General features: G+C 34.5%; 2 protein-coding genes and 2 long non-coding RNA genes across 9 annotated transcripts in view; 2 read left to right on the top strand and 2 right to left on the bottom strand.

The window, feature by feature from the left end:
• Positions 1-16,795, bottom strand: part of LOC145968792 (uncharacterized) — a 47,746-nt gene extending 30,951 nt beyond the window's left edge. Inside the window, exons 1-4 of one of the 3 annotated variants that reach the window (XR_014437856.1) lie at positions 16,501-16,543; positions 15,680-16,053; positions 15,120-15,268; positions 14,641-14,769 (exon numbers count right to left, since the gene is read on the bottom strand). This is a non-coding gene — a long non-coding RNA (uncharacterized LOC145968792). Of the gene's footprint in view, positions 1-14,640; positions 14,770-15,119; positions 15,269-15,579; positions 15,622-15,679; positions 16,054-16,500; positions 16,544-16,580 lie in introns of those variants that run through there. The other 2 variants (XR_014437857.1, XR_014437858.1) reach the window with 2 other exon arrangements.
• Positions 8-14,469, top strand: LOC145968786 (otoferlin). Of its 3 annotated transcripts, XM_083094574.1 has the most exons (27): positions 8-259; positions 649-787; positions 1,047-1,197; positions 1,330-1,498; positions 1,728-1,917; positions 2,294-2,496; positions 2,850-3,027; positions 3,403-3,596; positions 3,847-4,161; positions 4,692-5,027; positions 5,190-5,306; positions 5,844-5,978; positions 6,206-6,367; positions 6,563-6,832; positions 7,073-7,289; positions 8,217-8,443; positions 9,119-9,184; positions 9,236-9,370; positions 9,525-9,669; positions 10,054-10,183; positions 10,662-10,996; positions 11,521-11,651; positions 11,948-12,135; positions 12,452-12,687; positions 13,057-13,226; positions 13,348-13,448; positions 14,133-14,469. In XM_083094574.1, exons 1-27 carry the CDS (start codon positions 89-91, stop codon positions 14,311-14,313), a joined length of 4,992 nt encoding a protein of 1,663 aa, XP_082950700.1. In that variant the 5' UTR covers positions 8-88; the 3' UTR covers positions 14,314-14,469. The 3 variants fall into 3 exon arrangements, 2 of the variants coding, with proteins under 2 accessions (XP_082950700.1, XP_082950701.1); XR_014437855.1 differs by lacking the exons at positions 13,057-13,226; positions 13,348-13,448; positions 14,133-14,469 and adding an exon at positions 12,880-12,960 and having other exon boundaries at positions 9-259; positions 12,452-12,756; XM_083094575.1 differs by lacking the exons at positions 8-259; positions 649-787 and having other exon boundaries at positions 1,108-1,197; positions 1,272-1,498.
• Sk (small conductance calcium-activated potassium channel) overlaps positions 16,736-27,250 on the top strand; it is a 123,926-nt gene continuing 113,411 nt past the window's right edge. The window contains exon 1 of one of the 2 annotated variants that reach the window (XM_083094578.1): positions 16,736-17,181. The gene's annotated coding sequence lies outside the window, so the exon portion shown is untranslated. The remainder of the gene's footprint in view (positions 17,182-27,250) is intronic. The other variant, XM_083094581.1, reaches the window with a different exon arrangement.
• Positions 23,531-25,008, bottom strand: LOC145968585 (uncharacterized). Its single transcript, XR_014437790.1, has 2 exons — positions 24,742-25,008; positions 23,531-24,100 (listed from the first exon to the last, which is right to left on the bottom strand). It is a non-coding gene; the product is annotated as an uncharacterized LOC145968585 (long non-coding RNA).

Here is a 27,250-nt window from a genome sequence, read left to right as displayed (position 1 = left end):
CTGAAACAAACAAACGGCAAGTTAAACAAATGCAAATAACATTTGGCGTGTGGCCAATATCAGCGATCGATTTTGCGGGCCGTGCGCGATGCCTTTCAAGAAATTCAGACCAAAGTTTCCCATTTACCAAGTTTGTATAACTATACTCGAAGCAAAACACTTGCCGCAAAATGCGAATCCACTGGTCGTCGTTAAAGTCGGGAATCGCAAAAGAAGAACCGTGGTACGCGAGAGGACCGATAATCCTATTTATAACGAGGTGAAGTTATCCAATCTGTCGACAATCTATTGATTGATGTAAAAGTAATACGCGACTCGAAATTACAATGCAATATTATTCCATGTGTTCCTGAATAATTAATATTTTTAAATCCTCTTCAACTCGGTTGCCAAAACTAATTTTTAAATCTCGTGATCGAAATGATATGCTAATTACATTCTTTTGGTATTGATATACTTGAGACATTGTACTTTGGTTAGTTTTCCAAGTTTAAAAACTTGAGACTATTATTATGTGTGCTGGAATTTATGTTCCATAATTTAAAATGTTTCTTTCGAGAGAAATGTTTATCTTCTCATGTATTAATACACGTTTAAAATGCTCCTATTCCATTTGCGAATTTATATTTTGCCCTTTAAAACATGCAGTACTTCGTATTCGACTTCACATGTAGTCTGGACACTCTACTAAGCACGAGAATCACGATAGCCGTGTACCTGAGGAATTTTCTTCGAAGGTTTCATGGAAGCATTTCCTTTGAAGTCGCAACAGTATGGGAACAGCCAGGTTACAAACAAGATTTAAATAAGAAATAACAAGGGAAATCTTCGCTTTAGACGAAATTCTTTATACGAGATTTAATTTAAAAGGAGGCAGTAGTTTTTGTGACTAACAAACAATTTAACAGTTAACAAAATTAAGAAATAAGAATATTGACAAACTATAAATTTTGCTTTAGAAATAAAAAAAGGAATTATATCTTAAATATTTTAAGAAAATGTAGCTTTAAAAAATATATATTTTTTTAATATATTCTTGCTTGTAGACCGACAATATTTTCATAAATGGGCCGTGCTGATGGACCCAAAAAATCCGTCGGGTCCAAAGGGTTACGTAAAGTGCAATATCACGGTGAACGCGAAAGATGAGAAGGTGAAGATGCATCCAGAAACGGAAGGCGAAGATGACATCGAAGGGTAATTTATTTCAATATATCTATATAAATGGATATATTATTAACACATCTACTTTATACTGGCTTTCTCATCAGAATTTTAATCGCTCTTACGCTGCAATATCGTGGGAATATATTTAAATAAACGTGGCAGGAATTTATTGCTGCCTATTGGAAGCGAGAAGCTGTCTTTTAGGCAACGCGCGCGTTACATTTTCACGGTTTATCGCGCCGATGGATTGCCAGACATGAGCAGCCTGTGCAGAAAAAGCGATTTCGAGAACATTAATCCCTACGTGCAAATATCATTCGCCGGGATGAAAGTACGCTGGAATTAATTACTCGACTTTTTAATCACGGAGATGAAAATTTAAAATGTCGCAAGTTCTCTCTGCGAGAGAAATATTTAACGTGTACGCGTGGGCATGTATGTGTGTGTGTGTATATTATATAACACATTGCTACTATACAACGACAGGAATCTATTTAGAGCGTAATGTTTAGAGAGTAATGTTGCTTTTCGGTCGAACTAAAATATAATGCTTCTATTAGGGATCGACAAGCGAGGAGTGGCAAACCTACTCCCCGAAGTTTCACGAAGGCATCATTTTTAAGGAAATGTTTCCTGTTCTCTGCCATCGTGTGCGAATCGCTATAAAACACCGTATCGACAGTTGTCGAACGTGCGTTGTAGCAGTTCATATCCTGGACATGACAAAGATTTCGAATTCCGGAGAGTACGGTGAGATTGCCAAATATACAGGTAATTTATTGCCAAGAATACGCGAAATGGCGCACTTGATTTTGCCCAACAGATAACTGATTTCGGATGAAATATAATTTCGATATAAATATATCTCTATCTTTCACATTGCATTTTTGTATTGGTTTCCATCAATTTTTCGTCTGATAAATTCGCGATAGATTTTCCTATACTATGACAGCGTCATGCCTGAATAACTATTTCCGCACGTAAATAGATTTCTTTGAACCAAACATGATCTAATTAAAGCTCGGAGATGTATGACAAAGTCAGAGCCAGGAAGTAATAACGTAAGAGCGTGATGTAACGTGCGACATTGATTGCGAAAGGTAACGTTTAGCTTTCCCACTAACAGGATTCCTACCAACGTATGGACCGTCTTTTATCCACTTTTACGGATCCAGCTCAGTAGAGAAGGACGGTTGTTCGGGACGATGTTTGATGGCAATGCCTTTGTATCGCGGAAGGGTACTTTTGTCGTTGAAAACTGAAATGGATGACCCAGAAGCGTCCCCGGGAATCCGGGTTGAGACACTTTCGGCATTTCCCATTATCGAGGTGATTCAATTTATTGCTATTCTTTATTTCCGCGATTGTTATTTTATACAGTTGCAAATTCCCTTACAAAGAAAAACAAATTTGCCATCTCAGTAATTGTGATGCTTGTAACAATTTTAATAATTGTATATAAAAAAAATTTATGTGCGATTTTATTTTATTTTGTAATAAATTAAGCAAGTGTCAAGTAAGAATTTTAATATAAATTGAAAGCTTATGGTAATTCAAATAATTTTAAAAAATAATATAAAACAGAACATATTTCCATGTAATTTTTAAAGAACGATTCTTCTTCAGTTTGCGAGATTTTATTTTTGTTGCGATAAAAGCTCATAGAAAACTGTGGAATCTAGAAAAGCCTGTGGTCGACCGACGAATATCTCCTGGTAGGCGTGCTTTATGATGTGTGCATGATCGATCGTTCTCGATTTGGATCGAAATTGATTAGCTTCGAATTGAGTCTGGGAAACGCGGGCAATCGGCAATTTCTACATAGCCAATGCGCTGAGAGCAATAACGACGACCAATCAGGTGCGACGTAAACTTTTATTCCCGTTGGCCGTATTCTATCTATCTTAAAAAGTTTCTTTACTAAATACGATAATATTGTAGCTGGAAACAAAAGTTTCAACTCGCTTCAAGTATCTTTCTCTTATTTTTCGCAATTAAAGGAGTAGAGGAGAGACAATCGATTGATTTCTACAGTGGTTCTCGATAAAAATATGAAATCTTTGAAAATTCTTTGAAAATTTGTCACTGTGTTGATGACTCTTGTCTTCTTCAAACTATTTGTCAAATGGAAAATGTCACTGTCGAAGTCACGCGAGAGTTTCGGGAGACCATATTTAGCCCTGAACGTGAGACGAAAATATACTCATCGTCTCTGTCTATTCTCGACTTTGGCAGAAAACGAGCTGCTAAAAAAGCGACCGAATTTCGAGAGCCAATCAGTTCCGCGAGGCACTGGCAGCTTGGACGGCAGATATAATTATGTACCCTTGGGTTCTAGAAAGCCTTGTCTGTACGTGAGATCTTGGTGGCCAAATTTGGAATGGCGGATGTACAATAGCAATAATCTCCGATATATCGCCGAATTTTTGGTTCGTTGCAACATCATTTAAAAATGTATTTTTTTATTTTTTAAAATTTTGTTTCTAATAAAAAATAGACGTTTTGAAGTCAGACTATTAAAATTATGCCAATTTATTTGCGAGGGAGAATAAGACCTTTAGTTGCGCGGAATAATAATCAAACTTGTATCTTAAAATATCGTGGAATTTCTCGACGCATGAAAGCGACGCTATTTCCATGTGAATCGAGTATCTTAAAAATTGTTTAATCCGCTCCCAGGAGGTAAGACTGGAAAAATTAGAGGCTCTCATGGCTACGCAGAATCCGACAGCTTTCGAGGTTTATAACGAGACGATCCGCGCGTTGAAAGCTCACTGTAAGCACTATCTATATATATTGGATACCGGCAAGTATGAAAAGAAAGGTGGAACTACTAAACTCGATCGCCATCGCGCGAGCTTGTGTCTAAAAAGCGTCGAAAACATTCTCGAGAGGATCAAGATCAACGGCGAACTTCCAAACAACAATTACATGAGAATCGCCATGATTCACGGGCATCAATACTTGAGAAAATTGCGGAAACTGTGCGAAGATGTGAGTCAAACGATTTGCTCGGGTCGAGAAAAAGATGTTCGAAGTGACATCTTTAAAATAAACATTTTTCAAAATAAACGCAATACATGGTGAGTTTTTTATCTTGAGACATCGAAATATCTCAAGAAATACGCATCGTACGAAAAAATGTTTCAAACAAAAGTTGTATGGTTTGAAGGGGGCCATCAGATGGTGGCAATGATTTGACCTTGGAGAGTCATTTGAAGGTCACGTGAAGGTCACCGTCAATTTCTTAAACGGAACTCCCTATTTTTTATTGCATATTCTTATAGCTTATCTCGAGGGCTTTCCCTTCAAATGACTCTCCAAGGTCAAATCATTGCCACCATCTGATGGCTCCCTTCAAGCCATACAACTTTTGTTTGAAACATTTTTTCGTACGATGCGTATTTCTTGAGATATTTCGATGTCTCAAGATAAAAAACTCACCCTGTATAAGAATCTGATGAGCAATTTAAAATTTTCTTTATAATTTCGACGTCAAATGACAGCTCAATATCCTTAATCAGCCTCAGCACAGTCTGCCAGACGTCTTCATCTGGATGATCGCCGGCTCGAAGCGAGTCGCTTACTCGCGACTATCCGCGGAGCAGATTATTCATTCCGAGGTAGCCGCCGAGGCAGGCGCAAAATGTGGCCGACGATTCAGCCTCTTCCCCGGAAATCCGGACGACGAGGACGACGAAAGCGTCGAGCCTAATGCCTGTAAAATCGAGGCCTTCCTGTGGCTCGGCAACGCAAAGTACGCCGCTGCCTGTTGGAGCGCGATCCCTCCGGGATACGAGATCGATCACGGCTCCAACGTCAATACCTTCCCGAAGTATATCGAGTACAATCGGTCCTCGGTGAGAGAACGATACGATAGTTACGAAATGCGCGATTCATCATACATCACACGTCGAATGTAGATAAGAATACGATTGTCCGCGTTGTTGAATAGGGTTCGATATTATGAGGCTAAATAGGCAGCGTGAAAATGAAATCAATGTGCAATGCAATCGTTACAGACGTTCCAGTTGCGAGCTCATATATTTCAAGGTCGCTTCGATCCTGGAATGGACGCTTCCGGCTTGACGGACTCCTTTGTACGTGTCACGTTCCAGGGATACACGACTTCCACGCGAGTGAGTTACGTACAAGTTTCGCCGGTAAATGTCACACATTGCATATAAATCGCGCGGATTCTTCTTTCCCGGGTTTTCTCGCGAGTTCGATCAACGTTCACTGCGATAATTCTAGTTCGCGTGGCGATCGTGGATACGCAATACCAGTATTTACGGTCATGATACCGTGAAATTTCTACGGCGCATATTCCTATGACATTTCACTCGAAACGCACGAGGACGAAACGACTGATGTAACATGAGCATGATTAATGTTGCACATGCAACATATTACGTTTAAATGAAGATATCATTTTGATAGCGATATGCATCTGTGTTTCATACTGCGTATGCGTTATGTGCATATGTACGAGCACTTGATGTTTTATTTTATTAAATTTAATTTATATTTAAAGAAGTTAAGTTTACATGTGTCATTATTTTTCTTTCTTTGGAAAATAATATATCTATTATCAATTAAGTAGAAAAATTAATTAAACGAATTAATAAGTTAATAACTTTAAGAAAATGAGAGTAAGTACACTGATATATTTGCAGGTGATAAGGCAAAGTTTAGATCCATTTTGGGATCAGACGTTAATTTTTCCCCCAATTGTCCTACATGGCACTAATGAATACATTAAATCGTCACCACCCGAAGTTGTCCTGCAGGTTTTCGACCAGGATCTATGCGTAAGGGAAATAAATTTTCCAATATTTTTTTAGAAAAAAAAACCTATAGTAAATGTGCGTTAAGAAAACAAAAATGTAGTATTAAAATGTGGTTTACATGAAAACTATATTTTCCGCGTTATTTACAATATATTTAAAATAACAATTTTCAAGCGGAAGTTAAAAAAAATTTTAAAGCTATTTTTCCCACATTTATATATTGTACTTGGGTAAAAAACATAATGCAGGCCACGAAGGAATTCTGCGGCAAATGTATCGCGGTGCCATTAGTGAAGCTCGCACTAGAAACTTACTCGCCGCCCGATTTTCCACCGAAATTACAATGGTACGAATTTCAGCCGCGAAAAGATTGCACCGGCTCGATTCTCGCCGCTTTCGAATTGATAGAAGTGAGTTTATATCGATTTTTCTCGCGACAAATATTATACATATATCCGCTGTTGTCGCCTCTCTCTCTTTTCTTTTTCCGTTGCAATATATTTTATACATATTTGATGTGTTGTTTTATTTTTTAATCTCTTGAGAGAACACGTTATGTCAACACGCACATATCCGTCAAAATGTACGCGTGTACTATTGCACAGACGGAAAACAAGGAGATTTTGGACGTTCCATTGGATACGCCAGCGGAAGATAAGATTTACAGCATCCCACCGGATATCAGACCGAAAATGGCAAGCTACAGGCTCGAGGTGATCTTTTGGGGTGTTCGCGACATGAGGAAGATAAATTGTATGCCGGTTCGTAGACCAAGAATTATAGTGGAATGCGCTGGAATCCACGTCAAGTCGGAAGTGATGAAGAACGCAAAGAGATTCAGCAACTTTGAGGAACCGCGCATTATAATCGAGCTGGTAATCTCGAAAATATTTGATTAGAGACTTTATGCGAGCTGCTCATCTCAATTATTACTATGCTCAATTTAATGAACAATTAATGACAATTTTTTAATATTTTCTTTAAAAGACTGGATTAATCCGTTCGATAAAAATAACAAGTCGTTACTTTAATTACGACAGTTTAGAATTATTAAAATCTAATTAAATAACTTTATGGAAGCGGGAAAATTGCTCTAAAAAGCATAAATTATCTAGGAAATGCCGGAGCTTGACATTTATTACCCGAGCATCACTATAAAGGCTTACGACTCCCGCGGATTCGGCTGCTTCAAGTATGCAGGGATCTGTATTATACCCAACATCCATGTGTTCCTGGAGCAATTAATAACTGCGGAGGATTATGATGCGCAGATATATGAGCCGAAATTTATGCAAAAATTCCGATTAGCGGAACGACAGGCGGCGATAGTGTGTTAGTACATATTTATTTTATTTATATATCATAAATTTTTAATTCGAATAAGTAAAAAAAAAATTTTAATATGTAAAAATGGTTTAATTTGTAAAAAGTAATAATATATTAATATAAAGATGAAAGATAATAGAATAATAAAATAAATGTGAAAGATAATAGAATAATAAAATTGACAAGAGAAACTTAATAAAATAATATTTCTTTTTTAATTTTCTTAAATTTTAGCTATTTTCTTTCCGTTTTGTATAGTACCTAGAATACAATAAAAAATTGAATTTATTTTTCTTTTCTTCAATTTCAAATTAAAATCTAATAAGATGTAAAAGAAGACTAGGAACCAAAGACGCAAGTGATGGTGCGTAAGAAAAACATAATATTATTTAAACCAACTGACTGAATAATAAAAGAAAGAAGTCAATGTAATAAAATAAAAAGAAATTAAAAAGAAACGGTATATTATGGTTTTCCTATTTGACTTTGATAAGGATCCAGAGCAGAATCGAAACGTCGTCAATAGTACATTTTAAACATATATTTTTGCGCTTCCTATTGTATGTAAATGGAACAACTTTACAAAGTTTCTATCATAATATATTATTACTCACGCACCATTACCTGCGTCTTTAGTTCCTAGTCTTTTTTTGCATCTTATTAGATTTTAATTCGAATTGAATTAAATTCGAAATTGATGAAAAAAAAATCAATTCAATTTTTTATTATATTCTAGGTACTATACAAAACGGAAAGAAAAAAGCTAAAATTTAAGAAAATTAAAAAAAGAAATATTATTTTATTACGTTTCTCTTGTCAATTTTATTATTCTATTATCTTTCATACGCGCATATCATTACAAATTACTTTTTATATTATTCTCTAAGCATATATGTCTTTTATATATAATATTTATTTTATTTTTGAGGCTAGTACCTTTACCAATCGATTATAGTCCTTCGAAAGAGGAGATCAAGGGTCTCATTGCATATAAGAGAATGGCTGGAACGGACATCCTCTCCAAGCTGAAGAGGTTGTTTGTAATTATAAAGAGGATATTGAAATTCAAGTTCTTTACCAGGAGAAAAAAAGTAGAAATTTACGGAGACAATGATGATGAGACTCTCGATTGGTGGAGTAAATATTTTGCTTCCCTTCAGGTATGTAGATGAGAGAACCGGTTCGAGTAAAAAAGAAACTATATTACTAAAATTATAATTCATTCTTTTTTCGAGAATTTATTAATATAATAAATAAAAAAATCGCCAATATTTAATTCTCAAAACATATGCTTATAAATTCTCGATTTAATAATTTTCAATATTAGAGCTTGGATATCAAATTAATTAAATATTTAACCTAGATATTTAATTGCCTAGAGATTTACCAATTTAATTGCTTAGATATCTCACTACTCTGAGAAGCTTAGTAACTTAATTGCTTAGCTATTTAGACGTTTATCAAGTTAATGTTCGGTAAGTTAGATACTTAAACATTTAAGCTGCTTAATAGCTTAAAAGCTTAAATGCTTAATTATTCTGCTCCGTTTTGGTTTTTAAATTGTTTAAATTTTTTTGTATGTCGCATTATAAATTGCGAAAAATTAAATTCTTAGGTTCTCAAATTTTCACATATTCGAGCTCGCGTAATCCCACGAATTTTGAATTTTCCTAGAATTTCCCTGGATTTAATTTTATTTCTTAATTTTGTACATAAATCGCGTTGTTGATAAATGAACCGGTTCTGACGATAATGACGTAGAACACGAATCGGCTAGGATCAATCAACCGAGACATCCGATAATGCAAATTTAGTACGTCACGTTGGCTCCGTAGGAAGAGCGAAATAGAGAATTTGGAATCACGACAACGTTTCGTCGTAAATTCGTGGCAACATTCAAGGTACGCTTTAATGAATTTGCCCGAACTTGATCGCTTAGACACTGAAAGCAGATTTATTCCACGGAACTAGAGATGCAGCCGCAATTCGAGGAGTTTCAGGACCGGCTGAGCACTTTCGAGTTGTGGCGCGGAAGAAGAGGCAAGACTCACTATCGGGTTGAAGATAATTGCGCTGGCAAATTTAAGGTTAATTGATTTAAAAAAAAAATTATGAATTTGTTGAATACGAATAAGTGCGAGCGATAAGTATACGTTCAAATCATATAAATTTATTAAACGTCTCAGGCACATGATATATTAAAATCTTACGTTTAAACGCGAAAATCTGGACTTCCATCAGGGACATATTTCTATATACCGATGGCCGCATCCTGACAAACTTCCATGCAAAACGAGAAACGGGAGAGACGCGGCTAATGGCCTGTGCAACGATTATCCGCCTCAAGAGCCTGTTAAGCTGCTCGTTAGACTGTACGTCGTAAAGGGTTAGTCTTCATATCATACCACTTGCATCGCGAAAAAGAAAAAGTAAATAAAAGAGAAAAATACTGAATTTCTCGAGAAGAAAATTTGCATCTACATTATCGAGACATCTACTCTTGAAAATTATTAATAAAGTCGTGGCAAAAGTAAACTTGAAATTTATCAAGGAATCTAAAATTGCAGTCGAGAGCGAACCCGTGAGATACGTGACCTCTTAGCCACCTCATGTATTTTCTTTTTTTATTAAAAAGACATGAAGGATGATTTACATCTTTTTTCATTTTATGCGTGGAGGTTTTTTCCCTAGCACACCTTATATTTTTCTCGACAAACCAGAGGAGCTCGTCCTTGGCATCAAGTCGACGGTAAATTTGCTTTTCGCGCAGGCATCAACTTACAGCCTAAGGATCCCCTCAGCGGCAAGTCAGACCCGTATCTCTACGTAAAGCTGGGAAAAAATTCCATCAGCGACAGGAAGAATTATATACCCAATCAATTGAACCCTACGTTTGGCCGGTAAAATCTGCAAAAAAGCCGTTCGTAGCTTCTTTCGAAGGCGCGTCTAGCAGTAGCTTTACTCCCTTTAGGCGTTATCGGGAAATGCTTTATCGATATCCATCTGTGCATCCGTGCGTATCGGCTTTTTTGCAGCTTCCAAACTGCATGATCAGGTTTTTCGGCTACTCTACGTAACAGCGTATTGTAAATGTAACAGCGATTTACGTTTGAGTGATATTATTCTGTCAACCAAAATCCTTGTCTTTCCTTTTCAAGGATAAAAGAAAATGATTGACAAATAAATGATTTCTCGCATATATAACAAAGTGATAGACGAAATAAAATTTAATTTATTCACGTTAGTTTAATCTAATTTAATATTCTGAAAAATGTCGCGAGTTTGTAAAAAATTCTATAGACAATTTCATCTAAATTTTTTTCTTTAGATCAATCTATAGCGCGAAAAAAATAACTCAAAGCCATTATTATCCGGCAGCATGTTCGAGATCGAGGCAACCTTCCCGCAGGATTATATGTTAGAGATCCAAGTGTGGGACTTTGACGCCGCGACGGCCGACGATCTGATCGGCGAGACGCGAATCGACATCGAGAATCGATTCTACAGCCGGCATCGGGCCCATTGCGGAATCGCGAGTATTTACAGCACTACCGGTTACAATGCCTGGAGAGATCGCGAGAGGCCGACGCAGATTCTGGAGCTTCTCTGCAGAAGGAACAACCTACCGTTACCGGAATATGGCGAACGCGAGGTTAAAATCGGCAAGAAATCATTTCCCTTTCACGCCGTGATCGAACGCGAAGACGAGATTAGTATGTAATATTTCATCGTTCAAGAATTATCTGATCCAATTATTAAAAATGATATTATTATATATAATTTAATGTACATATAATATATCACACAAATATCATATATATTCCACATAATAAAAATAATATAAATTAACGTTTATATCGTGAAATATAATTAAAAATAATAATATAATAAAATAATAAAAAATAATATAATAATATAATAATATAATAATATTATAATATAATAATATAATAATATAATAAAATAATAAAAAATAATATAATAATATAATAAAAATGTGAAACTCGTATAAATATTTACTTTATAATTAAAAAACATTTACATTAAGAGATTTCTTATCTTTTTATTTGTTTTCTTAAAAAAATAATTTTCCAAAAAAAAAACGAGCTTCAAATAAACAGAGATCGCGCAGAAATATTGCTACAGAATAAAGATAATTTTTTTTTTTACTCGACATATATCGTTTCTCGATACTAATTAGTGAATTTACACTAAACACTCGATCTTACACTGACAGACAGAGAAGAATGTATGGCTCTAAATGTGCTTCATTCTTGGCAAGATTTTCCTATCTGCGGATGCGCCCTCGTATTAGAACACATTGAGAGACGGCCACTTTTCAACGTTAAGAGGCCCGGTCTCGAGCAGGTAACGTAAAACACGCCAATTCATCGCGAAAAGTAACTCTGTTCTTCGGGGAAAAAAAACGTGACTTTCATACAGACGTCGTTATTCTCTCCTCAAGAGAAAAAGCTCCCTTTATATCTATATTACATTGCGAGTTTTGTCAGGCGAACTATATTCATCGTATCAGATCAGAAAACTTTCCCAGCTAAGTCGGATCTTCAAACATCAATTTTGTCCGAAAAAAAATGACCGAAAAAAATATACAATATTTTCCACTCGCGCCGCCGAAATATGTGCATACGCGTATATCTTTTTAGGGCAAACTCGAAATGTGGATCGATATGTTTCGTGTCGGACAATTGCCGCCGAAAGCTGCGGTCAACATTGCTCCTCCAACACCGGAGGAATATGAAATTCGCGTAATCATTTGGAATACCGAGGATGTGCCGCTGGTCGAAAGCCAATTTCTCACGGGAGAGAAGTGTTCCGACATTTACGTCAAGGGGTATGTCATTGTAAATATATAAGATCGTGAAAAATGTGTTTTCCGAAAATTACATCGAGATTTGAGAAACACAATGTAATAGCAATTAAATTGATGATGGATCGTCGCAAAATAATACATCATTCATTTTTCGCTCTTCGCTCTTCTTTTCGTAATAAATCTAAATATATGATGGCGAAAAATGTAACATGATTTTCGCAATTAAATTTTTGAAACAACGAATCTTAATTACGACGCGAGTAAAATGTACGATATAATCGGCCGATTAATTTGTTATTGTCGAATTAGAAAACTCTCACTCGCGATAATTATTTAGATGGATTCTATACGAGGATTATCAGAAAACCGATGTTCATTACAACTCTCTGACCGGCGAGGGCAACTTTAATTGGAGATTCGTGTTTCGTGTCACGTATTCGAAGGGCGAAAATGTCATGATAATTCGCAGGAGAATATCAATCTTCGCTAAAAACGAGACTGAGGAAAAATTGCCCTGTAAACTTTATTTGCAAGTCTGGGACAGCGATCATTTTTCTTCAGACGATTTTCTAGGTGATTAAAGTTCATCGATATCTCCCATTAAAGAAACGTTTAAAAAAAATCGTCGACACGCGATGCAAAGTACGCATACTTTGTATTTTATTTGCAATTAATATTTTTATTTTAATTACTTTTTAATAAGCTTTGAATATTGTATATATATGTAAATTCACGCAATTTGCATCAAAATTAAAAAAATTCCAGAGTTTAAATTTTTTGACGGGAAAAAACTGAGTTTTCGAAATAAAAAACGTATACTTGGAAAATATAAGGTCAAGAATACATTATCAAGTTTACTCAAGTTTACTCAAGATTTATTAATGTAATTTATGATATGTCCTGTAATCATTACGCTTTTCTAAAGTAATCAACTTGTTGCAGGAGAGTTGACGCTTGACTTGTCGAGAATGCCGCGGGGCAGCTCAAACTCCAAAAACTGTACGATGAAATTACTTGAACCGCAACCAACCATAAATTTATTTAAAGTTACGCGAACTAGAGCTTGGTGGCCATTCGCTCGCAGTATCGACAGCGGAAAATATATTCAAGCGGTAAAATGTGCTACAATAAGCGAGAACGGTTTACGACAGTTTTTCATTAAGACACATATATAATTAGGAAAATAATTTTAAAAAAGATTAAAACAAGATTACTAAATAATTTTTATCCCAGGGTAAAGTTGAGTTGGAAATATCTATTTTGCGAGCAATGGATGCGGACAATCAACCGGCAGGAAGAGGAAGAGATCCGCCTCAAAATCTTCCATCTCCAAGGTTTATTTTCTTTTAGTCTAATTTTATTATTTTGTATATAATTATTTTATTATAAAATTATAACTTATATTTTTCTATTTTAATTTGAAAATGCAAAGGCACCGAATTGAAAGAAAAATTATAAATTATATATTTTTTGGACAAACGACTAAGCATGAATTGCATGTGTGTAACAATAATTCATTATATCAACAAAAAAATAATAAAATAATAATTCACTAGATTTCCATTTTATTTCTATTGTATATAGTTATATTATTAAAAAAAGGAAGTTTTTTATAAATCTTGAAGCATCGCGTTTAATTTAAATATTGTTTCTAATATATTCTTGTATTTACAATTTTTGTTTCTAACAACTTCCACGAAAAAGAGATACTCTCTTTAGTATATTAATTATTAATATTAATTATTAAACTTAATTATATTATTTATTATTTATATTTATATTTATTAATTTATATTTATATTTATATTTATTATTTATTATTTATATTTATTAATTTATATTTATATTTATATTTATTATTTATATTTATTAATTTATTCGTTAATTAGTAGTACACTAGATTGTTAATTATTATTATATGTTATTATTTATTATTTATATTTATTAATTTATTCGTTAATTAGTAGTACACTAGATTGTTAATTATTATTATATGTTACATCAGCATATATTTTCAGGCGACCTGACACCTCTTTCTCCTGGTTTCGCAATCCGTGGAGAGCGTGCCGTTTCGTCGTTTGTCGCTATTATAAATGGCAAATAGTCTGCTGTTTTGTATGCACCCTATTCGTGCTTCTAGTAGCATGTGGAATTTATGCTTTCCCCGGATATTTTGTTAAGCGTCTCTTAGGAGCTTAACAAAATATCTTCGATCGTGTACGTTACTTGACAGAATATCGATATGCATCTGACAATATTGTGTCTAACAAACTTGCATTATTAAAAGCCGCATTATTAATAGATGAAAAGATGTTTCCTTTTTCTCTCTTTACTTTTTAATTGCTTTTTTTCATATCAAAAACAACAATCGATATTATAATAATAATGCAAAATAAAATATTTATAAAATAAATATTTTCGGTATTGTAGTATAAATTATTTAATGAAATGTGCAAACATCTGCGTAGCAACGTCGAATGTATAATAAATATCGAGAGCTTTTCGGGAACAATAATTTAGAATTACCTGCTAGTGACGTAAAACCGGTGGCCGAGCTCGCTCCAAGAATCTCTTTGTCTCTTTTCCACACTCACGTACGGTGCCCATGTCCTTTTACATACATGCAGGATGACTCGTCTCAAATGTCACACAGCGCTGTAACATGAATATATTCGGAATATGAATACAAATGTACGTTTTGATTTCGTTTTCTTGTATGTCGCGTTCCTCCCTCCTCATCCTTCCCCTCTCTTTCCCACGCGATTCGCGCGTTTCGTTAGATCTTTTTTTCCAGTTTTAAAATATGTTTAGTTTTGAAATGCGTTTTAATTTCGCGTTTAATATGCCTCGCGTCTCCCTTTTTCCGTTTGCAACGTGACGCGACGAGAAATTGCCGCTGCCATGTTTATTCGAGCTCGAGGGGGCGAAATTAGTAGCGTGTCACGTGGCTGTCTTTCATTCGGCACGAACGACTATATAAACGATACATAATTATTTATAATTACCCATTAATTATATCAATGTAGCATCGAGAACGGGCCGGGCTCGCTTCCAAGATTCCTCTTTTCCACACGTACTTTTCGACACATACCACGCATACGCACTTGACAGGATGATTTATACCGTCTCGAATGTCCCGCGACGAAACATAGAGCTGTAACATTCGGAATGCGGGTTAAAAATGCGATCCTTGTTTTCTTTAAATCCGACAAAAACTGTCGCAAAATCTTCCCGAATCACTCTCACCCATGTGAAGGTCGTGTTTTGATTTTCGCACTTGTGCTGATACTAGCGCTCCCCCTCCCCCTCCCCTTCCCTCGCTCCTCTTTCTCGCGCGTCGCGACAAAAAATTGTATTATTTTCATTCAAAGAGATAAAGCTAATAATAAAATTTTTCTTTTATTCAGCACGAATGATTATTAGTGATATATTATATATATTAATTTAGAATTAATTTAGAATTACCTGCTAATTATATTAAAGGTTAGAATTCAGCCGAATTCTTCCGAGATCTCTATCCATTTTCCATATTATATATATTAATTTATAATTAATTTATAATTACCTGCTAATTATATTGAAGGTTAGAATTCAGCCGAATTCTTCCGAGATCTCTATTCATTTTCCATATTCACGCACGGCGTCTACGCACTTTTCTATCTTGTTGAACATCGACACACACGAATACGATTATAAACATGTTACGTTATTTATCTACGGCAAATATTGTTTCGATTTCGCGCTTGGTGCGTCTTCCTTGCTTTCCCGCGCGACACGACACGACACGGACAAATGCCGCTGTCATCGAGATTTGATGACGTCACCGTCACCGTCTGGGTTCGAGACTTCATTCGAGGGGACGAAATCGGAGTAGCGATAAAAGTCACGTCACTTGGTCGCTTTTTTCTACCCGGCACTAGAGTCCCTAGAATATAGAGTCTGGCCACTCGATTAGTTTTGAAAAAACATGGCGGCAATATATATATATATGAGCGTATCTAGAAGTTTTGAAAAAACATGGTGGCAGTTTATGAATGACATATCTCAAAATGCTAATGTATATTTATTTTTTTATCATTTATCATATCTTAAAATATAATTTTCAACTATAGAAGTAATGAAATTCTTAAATTTATTATTGAAAGTTAATTTTTTTATTTTGTAATTAAAAATTGATAAAAGGAGAATACAATTGTTGTAATTTTCTTATTTAAATAAATCAAAATTGTTTGTAATTTTCTTGTCTCACTTCTTTTTCAATTATTAAGCTTCCTTATAACAATAACAATTCCCAATAACAGTTCTAATAAGCTGTCTAATAACAATTTCTATTAGTTCCGCCATTTTATTTACAAATTTCGTTTCGACGAATAAGATGAGACGTACCGTGGCCAGACTATATTCTAGGGACTCTACCCGGCACGAATAAACTACCACGAATGACACTGTGATAGAGATAAACAGACCTCTGAAATGTCGTGTTTCGATTGTGCTTGGAATATCTCGCGAAGTTGCCGCCGCTATCGAGATTTCCGTCGTCGTCTTAGTTCAAGGTTTCACTTTCGAGAGGTATAAAATTAGTAGCCATAAAGCTCGCGTCCTTCCCTTTGACTCGATACACGAACGATTACCAATACCAAGGACAGCGCGTTACGGTGGAGATAAACAGACCGCCGGAATGTTGTGTTTTGATTTCGCGCTTGGCGTGTCGGCGCTTCCCCCACTCCTCCCGCTCACGCGACGCGACGAAGCCGCGAGAAGTTGCCGCTGCCGCGTAGTCTGAAGGTGACCGCGTAACGGTGCTGTGCGTCGCGCGCCTAACGAGGGATTCGTCGCGTGCACGTCGCGGTTTTCCGCGATTTTCCCCGGCAACGTGACTCGTAACGTGTGTCGTGAGTGCGATAAATCTCGGGGACGTCGTGGGAAGAGCGTCCCCGGTTATCGGCACGCTCCAACCAGCACGATTCGAACCACCCGGTGCAATTTCTTCCCCGGTCCGATCGACGAGAGCCGAGCGTTCGACCCGATGCTGGTGGCGGGAAACAGCCAACGGCGGTGCATCGATCGGTGAGTTGTAACGATTGATCTGTCTCGTCTAATTACGCGTTTTTGTTCGTTTGCGATGATTCAACGATTCCGACGTGTGTCAACGTTGATTCTCCGCAAGGAAAATATTATTCGCCCTTCTTTCACTTTGCGGAAATAACGAGAAAGCTGGAGGGCTCGATCCCGCAGCTGCTCCTCTGAACTTGAAATACGCGAAAAGTGCAAATTTGAAAGCAATATACGCGAGGAAAAAATCTGTTAATTCAACTGACGAATGAAAATAAAAATGTCAAAAAGCGCGTTAATTATGATTGCATTTTAATTTTGCATCAAAAGTATGCCAAGTATGTCGCTCGCGCTGCCCCTCATCGTTAAGTCATCATTTTAATAAAATTTAAATTCGCAGTCGCGCGTATTTCATCGCAACGCGACTCGTGTGATGTTGCCGCCCGTTATCTTCAAATACACGAACACAGTGTATATGTGTACATACATACATATGTCACGTGCGTAATGTAGATCAGGAGTGCGTCTCTCGTTGCGCGTGCACAAAGTGCCGAGATTCCGAAACGACGGGCGAACCTGTCATGTGCTGTTAATTAGCCCGCGCGCCATCCTAATTAACGTCGCGGTTCACCGATCGATCTATACATCTATGCGCGCTCGTGAACGAATCGATGACGGGGTCAGGAGGACGGCGCGATCGATCGGAGCAAATTTACTCATATGTCATGTGTTTGCGTGTAATTATCATTTATTTTATTTGCGATGTTTGTACGATGCTTGTGGGATCGTCGTGCATCGCGTCGTTTCCCTTTGTACGGAAAAGTAAACGGGAAATGAATAGATATGTATGTAATTAAATTTTAAATATTATAATAGTCTCAAACACGGAATATTTAAACGATGATGGGACACGTGTTTGTTTTAATTTATTAATGTTTCGTATAACGGAATATTCATTGCGCGCGAATAATAATTGTCGTTAAAGAGAGAACTGGTAATTACTTTTTTTTTATATCTCGACCATCGAAATATGCGACGATTCATCTCCACGCAATAATATTTGCGTGAATATATGTTTGTTTGTTCATGATTAAACGCCTGTCGATGAAAATCTGATGTTAATATCGAGATACGTATAATGGCATTTTTAATCATTTATAAAATTATGCGCTGAAAAATCTTAATAATTTCGATATATTCGTGATTTAGAAAATGCGATGCGTCTGTATATGTATTTTTATAAAACGTGAAATATCTCAACTGTATGAAAAACCAAGCGAATAATTTCGAATTATTGGAGGCAGCTTCAATCGAATTTAACGAAACACACACTGAGAAAAAAATCTGGTTGCATTAATTAGAATTCTGGTAGATTCAACCAGTATGTCTGTTGGAAAATGGACGAACCAGAATTCTTGTAGGAATTACCACATGAATCTGATTAATACTAGTCTCTGGTTAATACTAGTTCTTTATATACATTTCATGGCAAATATTGAATACGAGTTAAGTTAAAAGTGGCTCGTCGCCTAACGGCAAGCAAAGAAGTTAATGTAACAAGAAATTTTATAGATTCAACCAGAAAATACTAACCAAATCCTTATAGTAAAATCTATTAAACGTTCTAGTTATAAAAAATCGAGTCTTATCATGATAACTAGAAATTCTTGTTTGATTTAATCAAAATGCCTTCAATCATATACGTCTTGTTGGTACAATCAAACGATTTTTCTCAGTGCATTTCATCATCTTTTCATAGAAACTGCCAACTTTTATTTATTACTTTTTAATCATGAATTATTTGTTCGGAAAATAAAGAATTATTATTTTTTTAATAAAAAAAAATGTCCCTTTTTTTAACGACAATATTTTCATTTTACATTTTTATTTTATGATAAACAACGCGTTTTACAGGGAAAGATGTTACGTCAAAATTTTTGATTTTATTATAATATTAATTCTTATTTGTACGGGGAGGATTTAATTTATGATCTTAAATTATCTTGAATAAATATCTTTACATCTTCATTTATCGCGATGTCTTTATAAGAAATCCTTCGATTATGGATGTTAATGCAATTATCATCGCATATCTCTTTTATTGTTATATCATAGTGATTTTCAGTCGTGATTGACATGTAATGTTACACAACGATAAATTCCGTTCTATGCACTAATTATTTAATTTCCCGATGACTTGCGCATATTGCTTTCAATTTAAGTAATACAAATAACGTATTTAATGTCTATTGAGACTGCGAGCAGTGAAATGCATTTGTGCTGTGCCACAAAATGTTATACATCACGCCTTCCACGTCTCGTTACTAATTAATGCGCCACCGATCGATAATAATAGATTACCCGCGATATCACAATACGATGGATGTCATCCCATTGTTTAACGAAGATAAATAAATTTTAAATAAATTTATCCAGAATGTAAACGTCGCGGAAAAGCATTAGGTATATGAATTTTATGAAAATTAAGATCTTGAAATATTTGAAATAATTTTAATTAAATATTATTAAATTAGAAATTGTTATTCGCATGACTGATGCGAATAATGAGGTAATTATGAAGTGAGATCCCGTAAGGAATTATCAAATATTATTTGCAACGATATAATATATATCATTTTTAGCAAATTAATTTTCATCTATGCTAATTAATTAAAGACCGTGTTTTATCTTGATTATACGTTACATTTCCCTCTCTATATGACTGAGACTGAGAGGTCTCACGCGAACGTGTGTTTTTATAAATTAAGAGCTGTTATATAATAACAATTTTATAAAATTAAATTACTATGTGTGGTCTCTCTTCGTACTTAGATGAAAGATGCACGAGAAAAAGACATATATAAATAGAAATGATAGACAAAAAATTGATTTCAATTTGTCTAATGCATTCGCAGATAAAAGCACGTGCGGAAAATTTAGGTTACTTTAAAGTGTACAAAAGTACATTTTTATTTAGATATATAATTCTCCAATAGACATCATATTAAATTAACTCTTAAAGCAAGATATACTATTCCTAATAGATTATTTTCGAAAAGCTCAAGTCGCGACAAAAAGTAGATCAAATTTAAAGAATAAAAAATTAAAATAAAGTTAGAAAAAAATGCAACAATTAGCACACAATATTTTACAAACATTTAATCGTTAAAAATCTTAATAATTTTTTTCACATCTCTCTTTAAGTAGAAAGAAAGAGACAACGTAATAATTTAATTTTATATAGAAAATAAGTGTTCCACTTTTAATATATTGACCTTAATTAATTTATTTCGAAAGAATAAGAAGTATATAATAATTTAATTTTTTAAATGATACTTTTTTTTTGCTAGCAATTATTTTTTTAACGGGCGTGTTTCACTAATTATATCACGTTTCAATGTAAATTGCTGTTATCATTACTAAATGACACGGCTAAAAAATTAATTAGAGAAAATTAATTAGAAAAAAAGCGGTAAAATATTAACACAGAGACAAAAATTCGGTAGACAATCAGCCATTTCAATGCACAATGGATACCGCATAATTCCAACACCCTTCTTCCAATTATGTCCAAAAGTGAGATATGTCATCTCTCTCTTATATTAAACTACTCCCCTAACTTTACCCGGTTATCAATTTTTTAAACCTTGTGAAAAATTAAATAAAATGCGCGGATTCTCTTGCCTTCTTTTTTTTTACATCATATTGTTGGATTGGAAATTGAACGAGGGATGTGACGTAACAGAGATCGATAACATTTCTTTACATCAATTATATTTATTTATTTTTTGTCAAGTTGTTTGGCAGTTGTATCGCATTCGTAAAAACATCTGAGGCATATCATATTCTTAATCGGTATGAAACGTCTTCTAAATAATATCGCAAGCTATGTATAGAAAATGTTATTTTTAATATCAATTATAACGCGAGCATATCAATGTTTGCAACTATTCGCAAATATTGCTCGGTGGAATTTAATCTTGCGACATATAGATGATTCAACCCTTTTAATTTCCAATATAACTGTGCTGTCACATTTGATTATTGAGGGAAAATTTCTCTCGATTATACTCATATATTTTTATAAACATATTTACAATTTAAAATAAAAATATAAATTAAAATAATTATGTAAAATGTATAAGATTTTTAAACTTTAACTACATGATTACATAAGCCTGAGTTGTTCAAAAAATATAATAAAATTATACATAATGTTATATTTGTTGTATTTAATATATTTTTATATTTAAATATAGACAAAGAGAGACTCTCTTTGATAATTGAGGATTAAAAGAATTAATTAATATTAAAAATACAGTTATAATAATTAATTATTAAATTAATTTGGAAATTGTCCAAAGATCACAAGAAATACATATTTTGGAAGAGATCAATTTTTCATGCTTTTATATGCCAAATTAAGCCGCAAGATTTAATTAAAGTGTATTTGTATTTGCGATATTTCATTTTATAGTAATGAACGTAATTAAAATTCTCATGTGATAAATAATTGATTAAGCATCGAATGGGCATCAAGATAGAATATTATTTGCAATGAATAATTATAACGAGATAATAATATACACTACGCGGTGAGTAATTAACAGGCATTCAAATTAACTATCGAGATTTTAAGATACGCATATAAATTAGTTTCGAGGCAATAATAATCAATAATAAGTCGATGTGTATGGCACACACACACACACAAACAGGCAGTACATTATATTCCCTTTCGACAATTTGAAATGCACTGTGCATCTTGTGATATGCAAATTATAATATGTTTGTTAATGAGATAGGATCAAAGATCAGATTGTATGGCGAATATTGTTTTTAGAATAACAAAACGACAAACACAAGGGCTTTTGCGAATGATTAACGAGCATCGTTATTATGTACATATATCGATATACTCGAAACGCACTTGTAACGGGGAGAGGGGGAGGTTCACCGGCCGAGCAGCTCTCGTGGGGAGAGAAACGCGAATTCACTTATTGCGGACTGCAGAATCACGCGAGCGCGCATATATGCAGAGTTTGGAATGCATGAGCTACTGAATTGCGACGTGCCCGAAGCGAATTTAACCCTTATGCCTCGCGTGTGTCCTATCCGCCCTCGTATCTCGATATCACGGCTGAGGGGAGCACTGACCCGCTTCGCTTCCTACAGCCTGGTATACAGTTTACATGACGCTTTGTTATCGCTCTATATGTATATGACTCGGTGCAGAGGACCTGGCAATTTCATCAGAAGGATAGGGGGCGGAAGAAAAGCACGCGTTATCAGATATCATAAATATTCGCATTTGGATCAATTATTTATACACGCGTAGAAAAACATGCGTATATATTTATTATATTGAAATGTTTTAATATAAATATAATAATTTTATTTTTAATAATAAAATAATAAAAGTAATTAAAATTTTAATAATAAAATTTTTTAATAAAATAATAAAAATAATTTTCAGGACGGATTTAGTCCATTGTTTTAGATGGAGAAAAATATGTAATATTAAAATAAAAAGAGTGAAGCACTTCAAAAAATTAATTTTCTCCCCTCATAATAGCTCTTTGAATTTGTCAGGACTTTCCTGATTAAATTTTCAAATTTTGGATTTGAATATACTTTTGATTTATTAACTTTGAAATTTTAGATTAGAATTATTTACATTCTTTCGCATTGTTGAGCTTTGAATTTTCAATTTTACATACGTTGTTAACATAAATATTATTTTTGTCATGGAAATTTAATTAAAGAAGTTAAATTGAGTTTCTCAAAAGTTTATAGTTTGAGAAGTTGACTTGTGAATATGTATACCAATAGTCAATAAGTTGTAAAGAAAATGAAAGAAAATGATACCTAATCGAAGTCTTGTTAATGGAAAATCTACTGGAAAGTAAGGGTGTTTTAGATGAAGCAGCAACATTAGTTTGTATATATTATGACCAGGGAGCAAGTTCTGACCACATTCGCCGTGCATCTAAATTGTATAATGCTTTTAAGTAGAGCGTGCTAGTTGCTAGTAAATATACGTGGTGTGATTTAGTCTTATGAAATGTAGCACGATAACATCGTGAACCACCAGGTATACATGCGTGACTTGCAGTCGCCCCGTACAAAATCGTAGAACCTATGCTCGCATCGGTATTAATTTATCGTGTTCAAAGGGAACCGATGTCCGTCGAAGGTTTAGCGCCGGAAATAGGGTAGTGTTAGCGATAACATTGTACAACAAATTCAAATTAAGATTCGTGTCTGAGATATCAAATATGTATACAGCGCAAAATTAGCGTATAAATGCTAATAAAATTACAAGATAAGAGAGAAAACAAGAACAGAAATAAGCTAGAAAAAATTCATATTACGATATTCATATTTAATGCCATTCTTTGAGAAAACATATATATATTTAAAAAAAAAATAACTACAGAATTCCAAGCAATAATTTTAAAATTTTTTAAATAATTTTAGAAATTTTAAATTTGAAAAATAATTTCATTCACTCGTGTTGATCAAGTAAGTTTCATCGACACAAGTATTTTAGTAAGCTTTCATCAACACACAAGTGAATTAAATTATTTTTCAAATTTTAAATTTTCCAGAGGCAGAGTCGGCTTTACATTTTCCCAAGCATCTGCGGCTGACAGAAGACAGTACGTTAGTTCTCGGCAGTTCCATGCATCTTTTAATAACTTAATTCGCGCCTCTCTCAGCAGGGCAGAGTTTCTCGCGATATACTTGAGAGAGAGAAAAACGAGCGGCTCCTTTTCATTTTTCTTCGAGTTTTTCTTCGCAGAGTGATTCGTATATCTTCCCGAGAACTGTCGAAAGTTTTCCGTGATCTTGCCTCGCTGGGTCTGCCTATTTCGCCCAAGTTTCGCACAATGGAGGCCGCGCCGTTCGTTTTCCTCGTTGCATGTTGTGACTGCAAAGATATGTCGAATTTTCTTTGGAGGAGACGAGGAGTAGAGTTAAATTTAAAATCTGAATTTTACAGAATTATATCTCTCTGTCATTACAGATATATTGTACACAAAATGTACATAAAATTTGAATAAATATTTTCTTTTTAGAAGCGATTTTAGAGATGCTAAAATAACGAAATCTTTTCAGTTAGAAGCGAGCAGAGTTAAATTTAAAATCTGAATTTTACAGAATTATATCTCTCTGTCATTACAACTATATTGTACACAAAATGTATATAAAATTTGAATAAATACTTTCTTTTTAGAAGCGATCTTAGAGAAATAACGAAATCTTTTCAGTTAGAAGCGAATAAAGGAAAGCGGAACGTTTTGCTATAAAAGTTTTCCTTTTTCCTATTAAAATGACAAATCAAGATTAAACGACTACTTTTAAATATAAGCACGAACTATATAATAATCCTGTAAAGTATTCATGCGTGATAATTTTTGAATTAGATAAATTGTGAAGAAAGGGGTATTAAAATTTTTCGGATGTTAAAACTTTCTCTCCCCTTCAATAAATTGAAGGAATAATAATATTACGGTCGTGAGGGAAGGAACGTTTAGCGCTAAATGTACCGTGACAATACATGGCTCGTACCGTTGCATCGGCGACGCGTTGTCCACGCGGCTTTAGCTACGACTTTAACCACAACTACAGCTATGTAACGTGCAATAATCTATTCCGCTAGGCGTGTATTTTTGAGTTTACGTCGCTATGACGACCCGGCAAATCGCACGCGCATGTGGCAACGACGACGTCCGTGACGCCGACAACGATGTCGACGACGACGACGACGACGACGAGAAAGAGAAACGGTCGTTAGAGGTGCACGATATCGCGATACCGCTCGCAGGGGTGGATAGTTCGAACTGTCTGTCTACCTTTGTCATAAGCGTGATGGGCCTACATAAATCGACGATTGAACACGTCGATATATTGTAGCGACTGTTCGTAATGACAATTTAATAACGAATTTGACGAATACACATGGAATGTCACCTTTACCGCGATCGCTTTGAATATCTCACGTCTGGTCATTTTGATCAATAAGGATGAAGGATGATGGATATCTGAAAGAGAATTTATTTTAAAGGAATTTGATGAGATTTGATTGATGGGATTCTTTGTCAGGATTTTTTTTCAAATGAGAATTTTCGAGATTTTTTTTGAAAAAGCTCTCATAGGCCCTTCGGATGGAACTAGAAGTAAGGCTTTTGTGCATATCGATTCTCTTTGTCACTCCTCGAACCATTCATTGAATAGTGAATATTTTATGAGCTAGTTTTATTGTCTATCTTTATTCTGATATTATGACATAACAATATGAGAGATATCATGTAAAATATATTCACATCATTTCACTTATCTTACTTTAATACTTCTATACGCAGAATAATAAATAAAAATCGATTCGTCTGATAATTCTCTATTTTTTGCATAATTTGTCAGGTACATTTTTTATCAAGGTGAAAATAAAAAGATGTCTGTGTTGTGAAAGTAAATATACGCTAAAACTTTGCACAATTTTATAAATCTCAGATATATCGATTTTTGTGAAAATTTGGAGTAACAATTTTTATCGTGAAAAAAATTGTCAGATATTTGGTGAGAAGCAAAAGTAATTTATGAAACAAATACGTGATATAAAATGAAACGCTGATCATAAAAATTGGAAAATATTTCACAATTTGCGCGTCTCATCAATCTCAAAAATTGTCGACTAACAAAATTATCACCATGATATTTGTTACTCGTACTTGCAAAATTGGCAATGCAATTAATTATTTTAATATGCTTCGTTTGAAATGTTCTTTGTGCGTGATTCGCATAATACATTTTAATCTATTAAAAATTTAAAGAGTTTTGACCGGAAAGAGAGTCTAGTAAAAAAAATTGTGAATGTCATATGCAATTAAAATTATTTTTTTACCGGAAGAAAAAAAAATTATGAAGCTAATTTCTGTAAAAAAAAATATGTATCTCCTGATCTACATTACTGAATATTTCTGATATTTAAACCAATGGAAGGAATTTATTTTCTACTTTGATTTTGACAGCCATCGATTCCAATCTTCATCTCCATTTTCATGTTAAATCTTCAATTATAGAAACACTGAAAATAAAAATTGAAAACCATTACTATCGGATATAAAGCTAGAAATCGAATAAAAGCTACAAAAATTTAGATAAATGACGAACTTTCCAAGTATATTAAAATCTGTTTTACAATCAAAATCTTATGAAAATGAATGAAGAGGATGATGTGACGTTTGGTTCGGTTGAGAATACTCGGACTTTCGCTACTTGTTGCGACGATAAAGCAGCGCGTTGTAACTTGTAAAGTTAATAAAGAGCGTCAGAAGAATTACGACGATATCACGGGCAATTTCGAAAAGAAAAAAGAAGTATCGCGAAAATTGTTGTTGAGACGGGATTAACTCGCGATGGATCTCTGTTTGTGTCTGTTTGTGCAGTAGTTTGCAGGGGCGAGTGAGAACACTCGCGAATGAAGCAAATGCTTGCGGCCGATTCCGTCTTTCGAGCTCCGCGGGATCCCATTGGGAAATCTTCCGTTACGCTATGATAGTGCAGGGCCTCATCGGAGGAATATTATTTATGGCACGCTCTCGTAATCGCTTGCCTTGATGTGCACGCGGGCTTACAGCGACCTCGCGTGCACTTGTAATTACTCAGCCGTGCATTAATTTGGCGGAATTACATCGTCAACGAAATAATGAGAATACACGCTCTCTAAGAAACGCTGATGAAATGTAATTATGTATTTCGAAGCGATTGCGATCATCTTGCGAGATGGTATAAGCTTTTAAAGTTTTTACGCAAAAATTATATCTTTGCAAAGTGTATGAGTACGTAATGAGCGATCGGTAATCTCGCGTAACGCAATTATGAAAAATAATATAACGCTATTAATTCCTTTAGACTCGACCGGATTATATTATTATACGGATCTATTAAAAAAATTGAATTATTGGAAATATGAAGATTGGAATTGTCAGGGGATCGATATCTTTCTCCCCGACTTTTTCTACATGCCCTGACTATTTGTTGAAATCGATATAGCAATAATACCTTCAATCGATTCGTT

Source organism: Camponotus vicinus, unplaced genomic scaffold (assembly GCF_025532165.1).
Source record: "Camponotus vicinus isolate PSW18456_S1 unplaced genomic scaffold, iyCamVici1.0 SCAF_3, whole genome shotgun sequence".
Taxonomy (NCBI): Eukaryota; Metazoa; Arthropoda; class Insecta; order Hymenoptera; family Formicidae; genus Camponotus; species Camponotus vicinus.
Note: the sequence above shows the minus strand (reverse complement) of the source record. Positions and strands in the feature narration are given on the sequence as shown.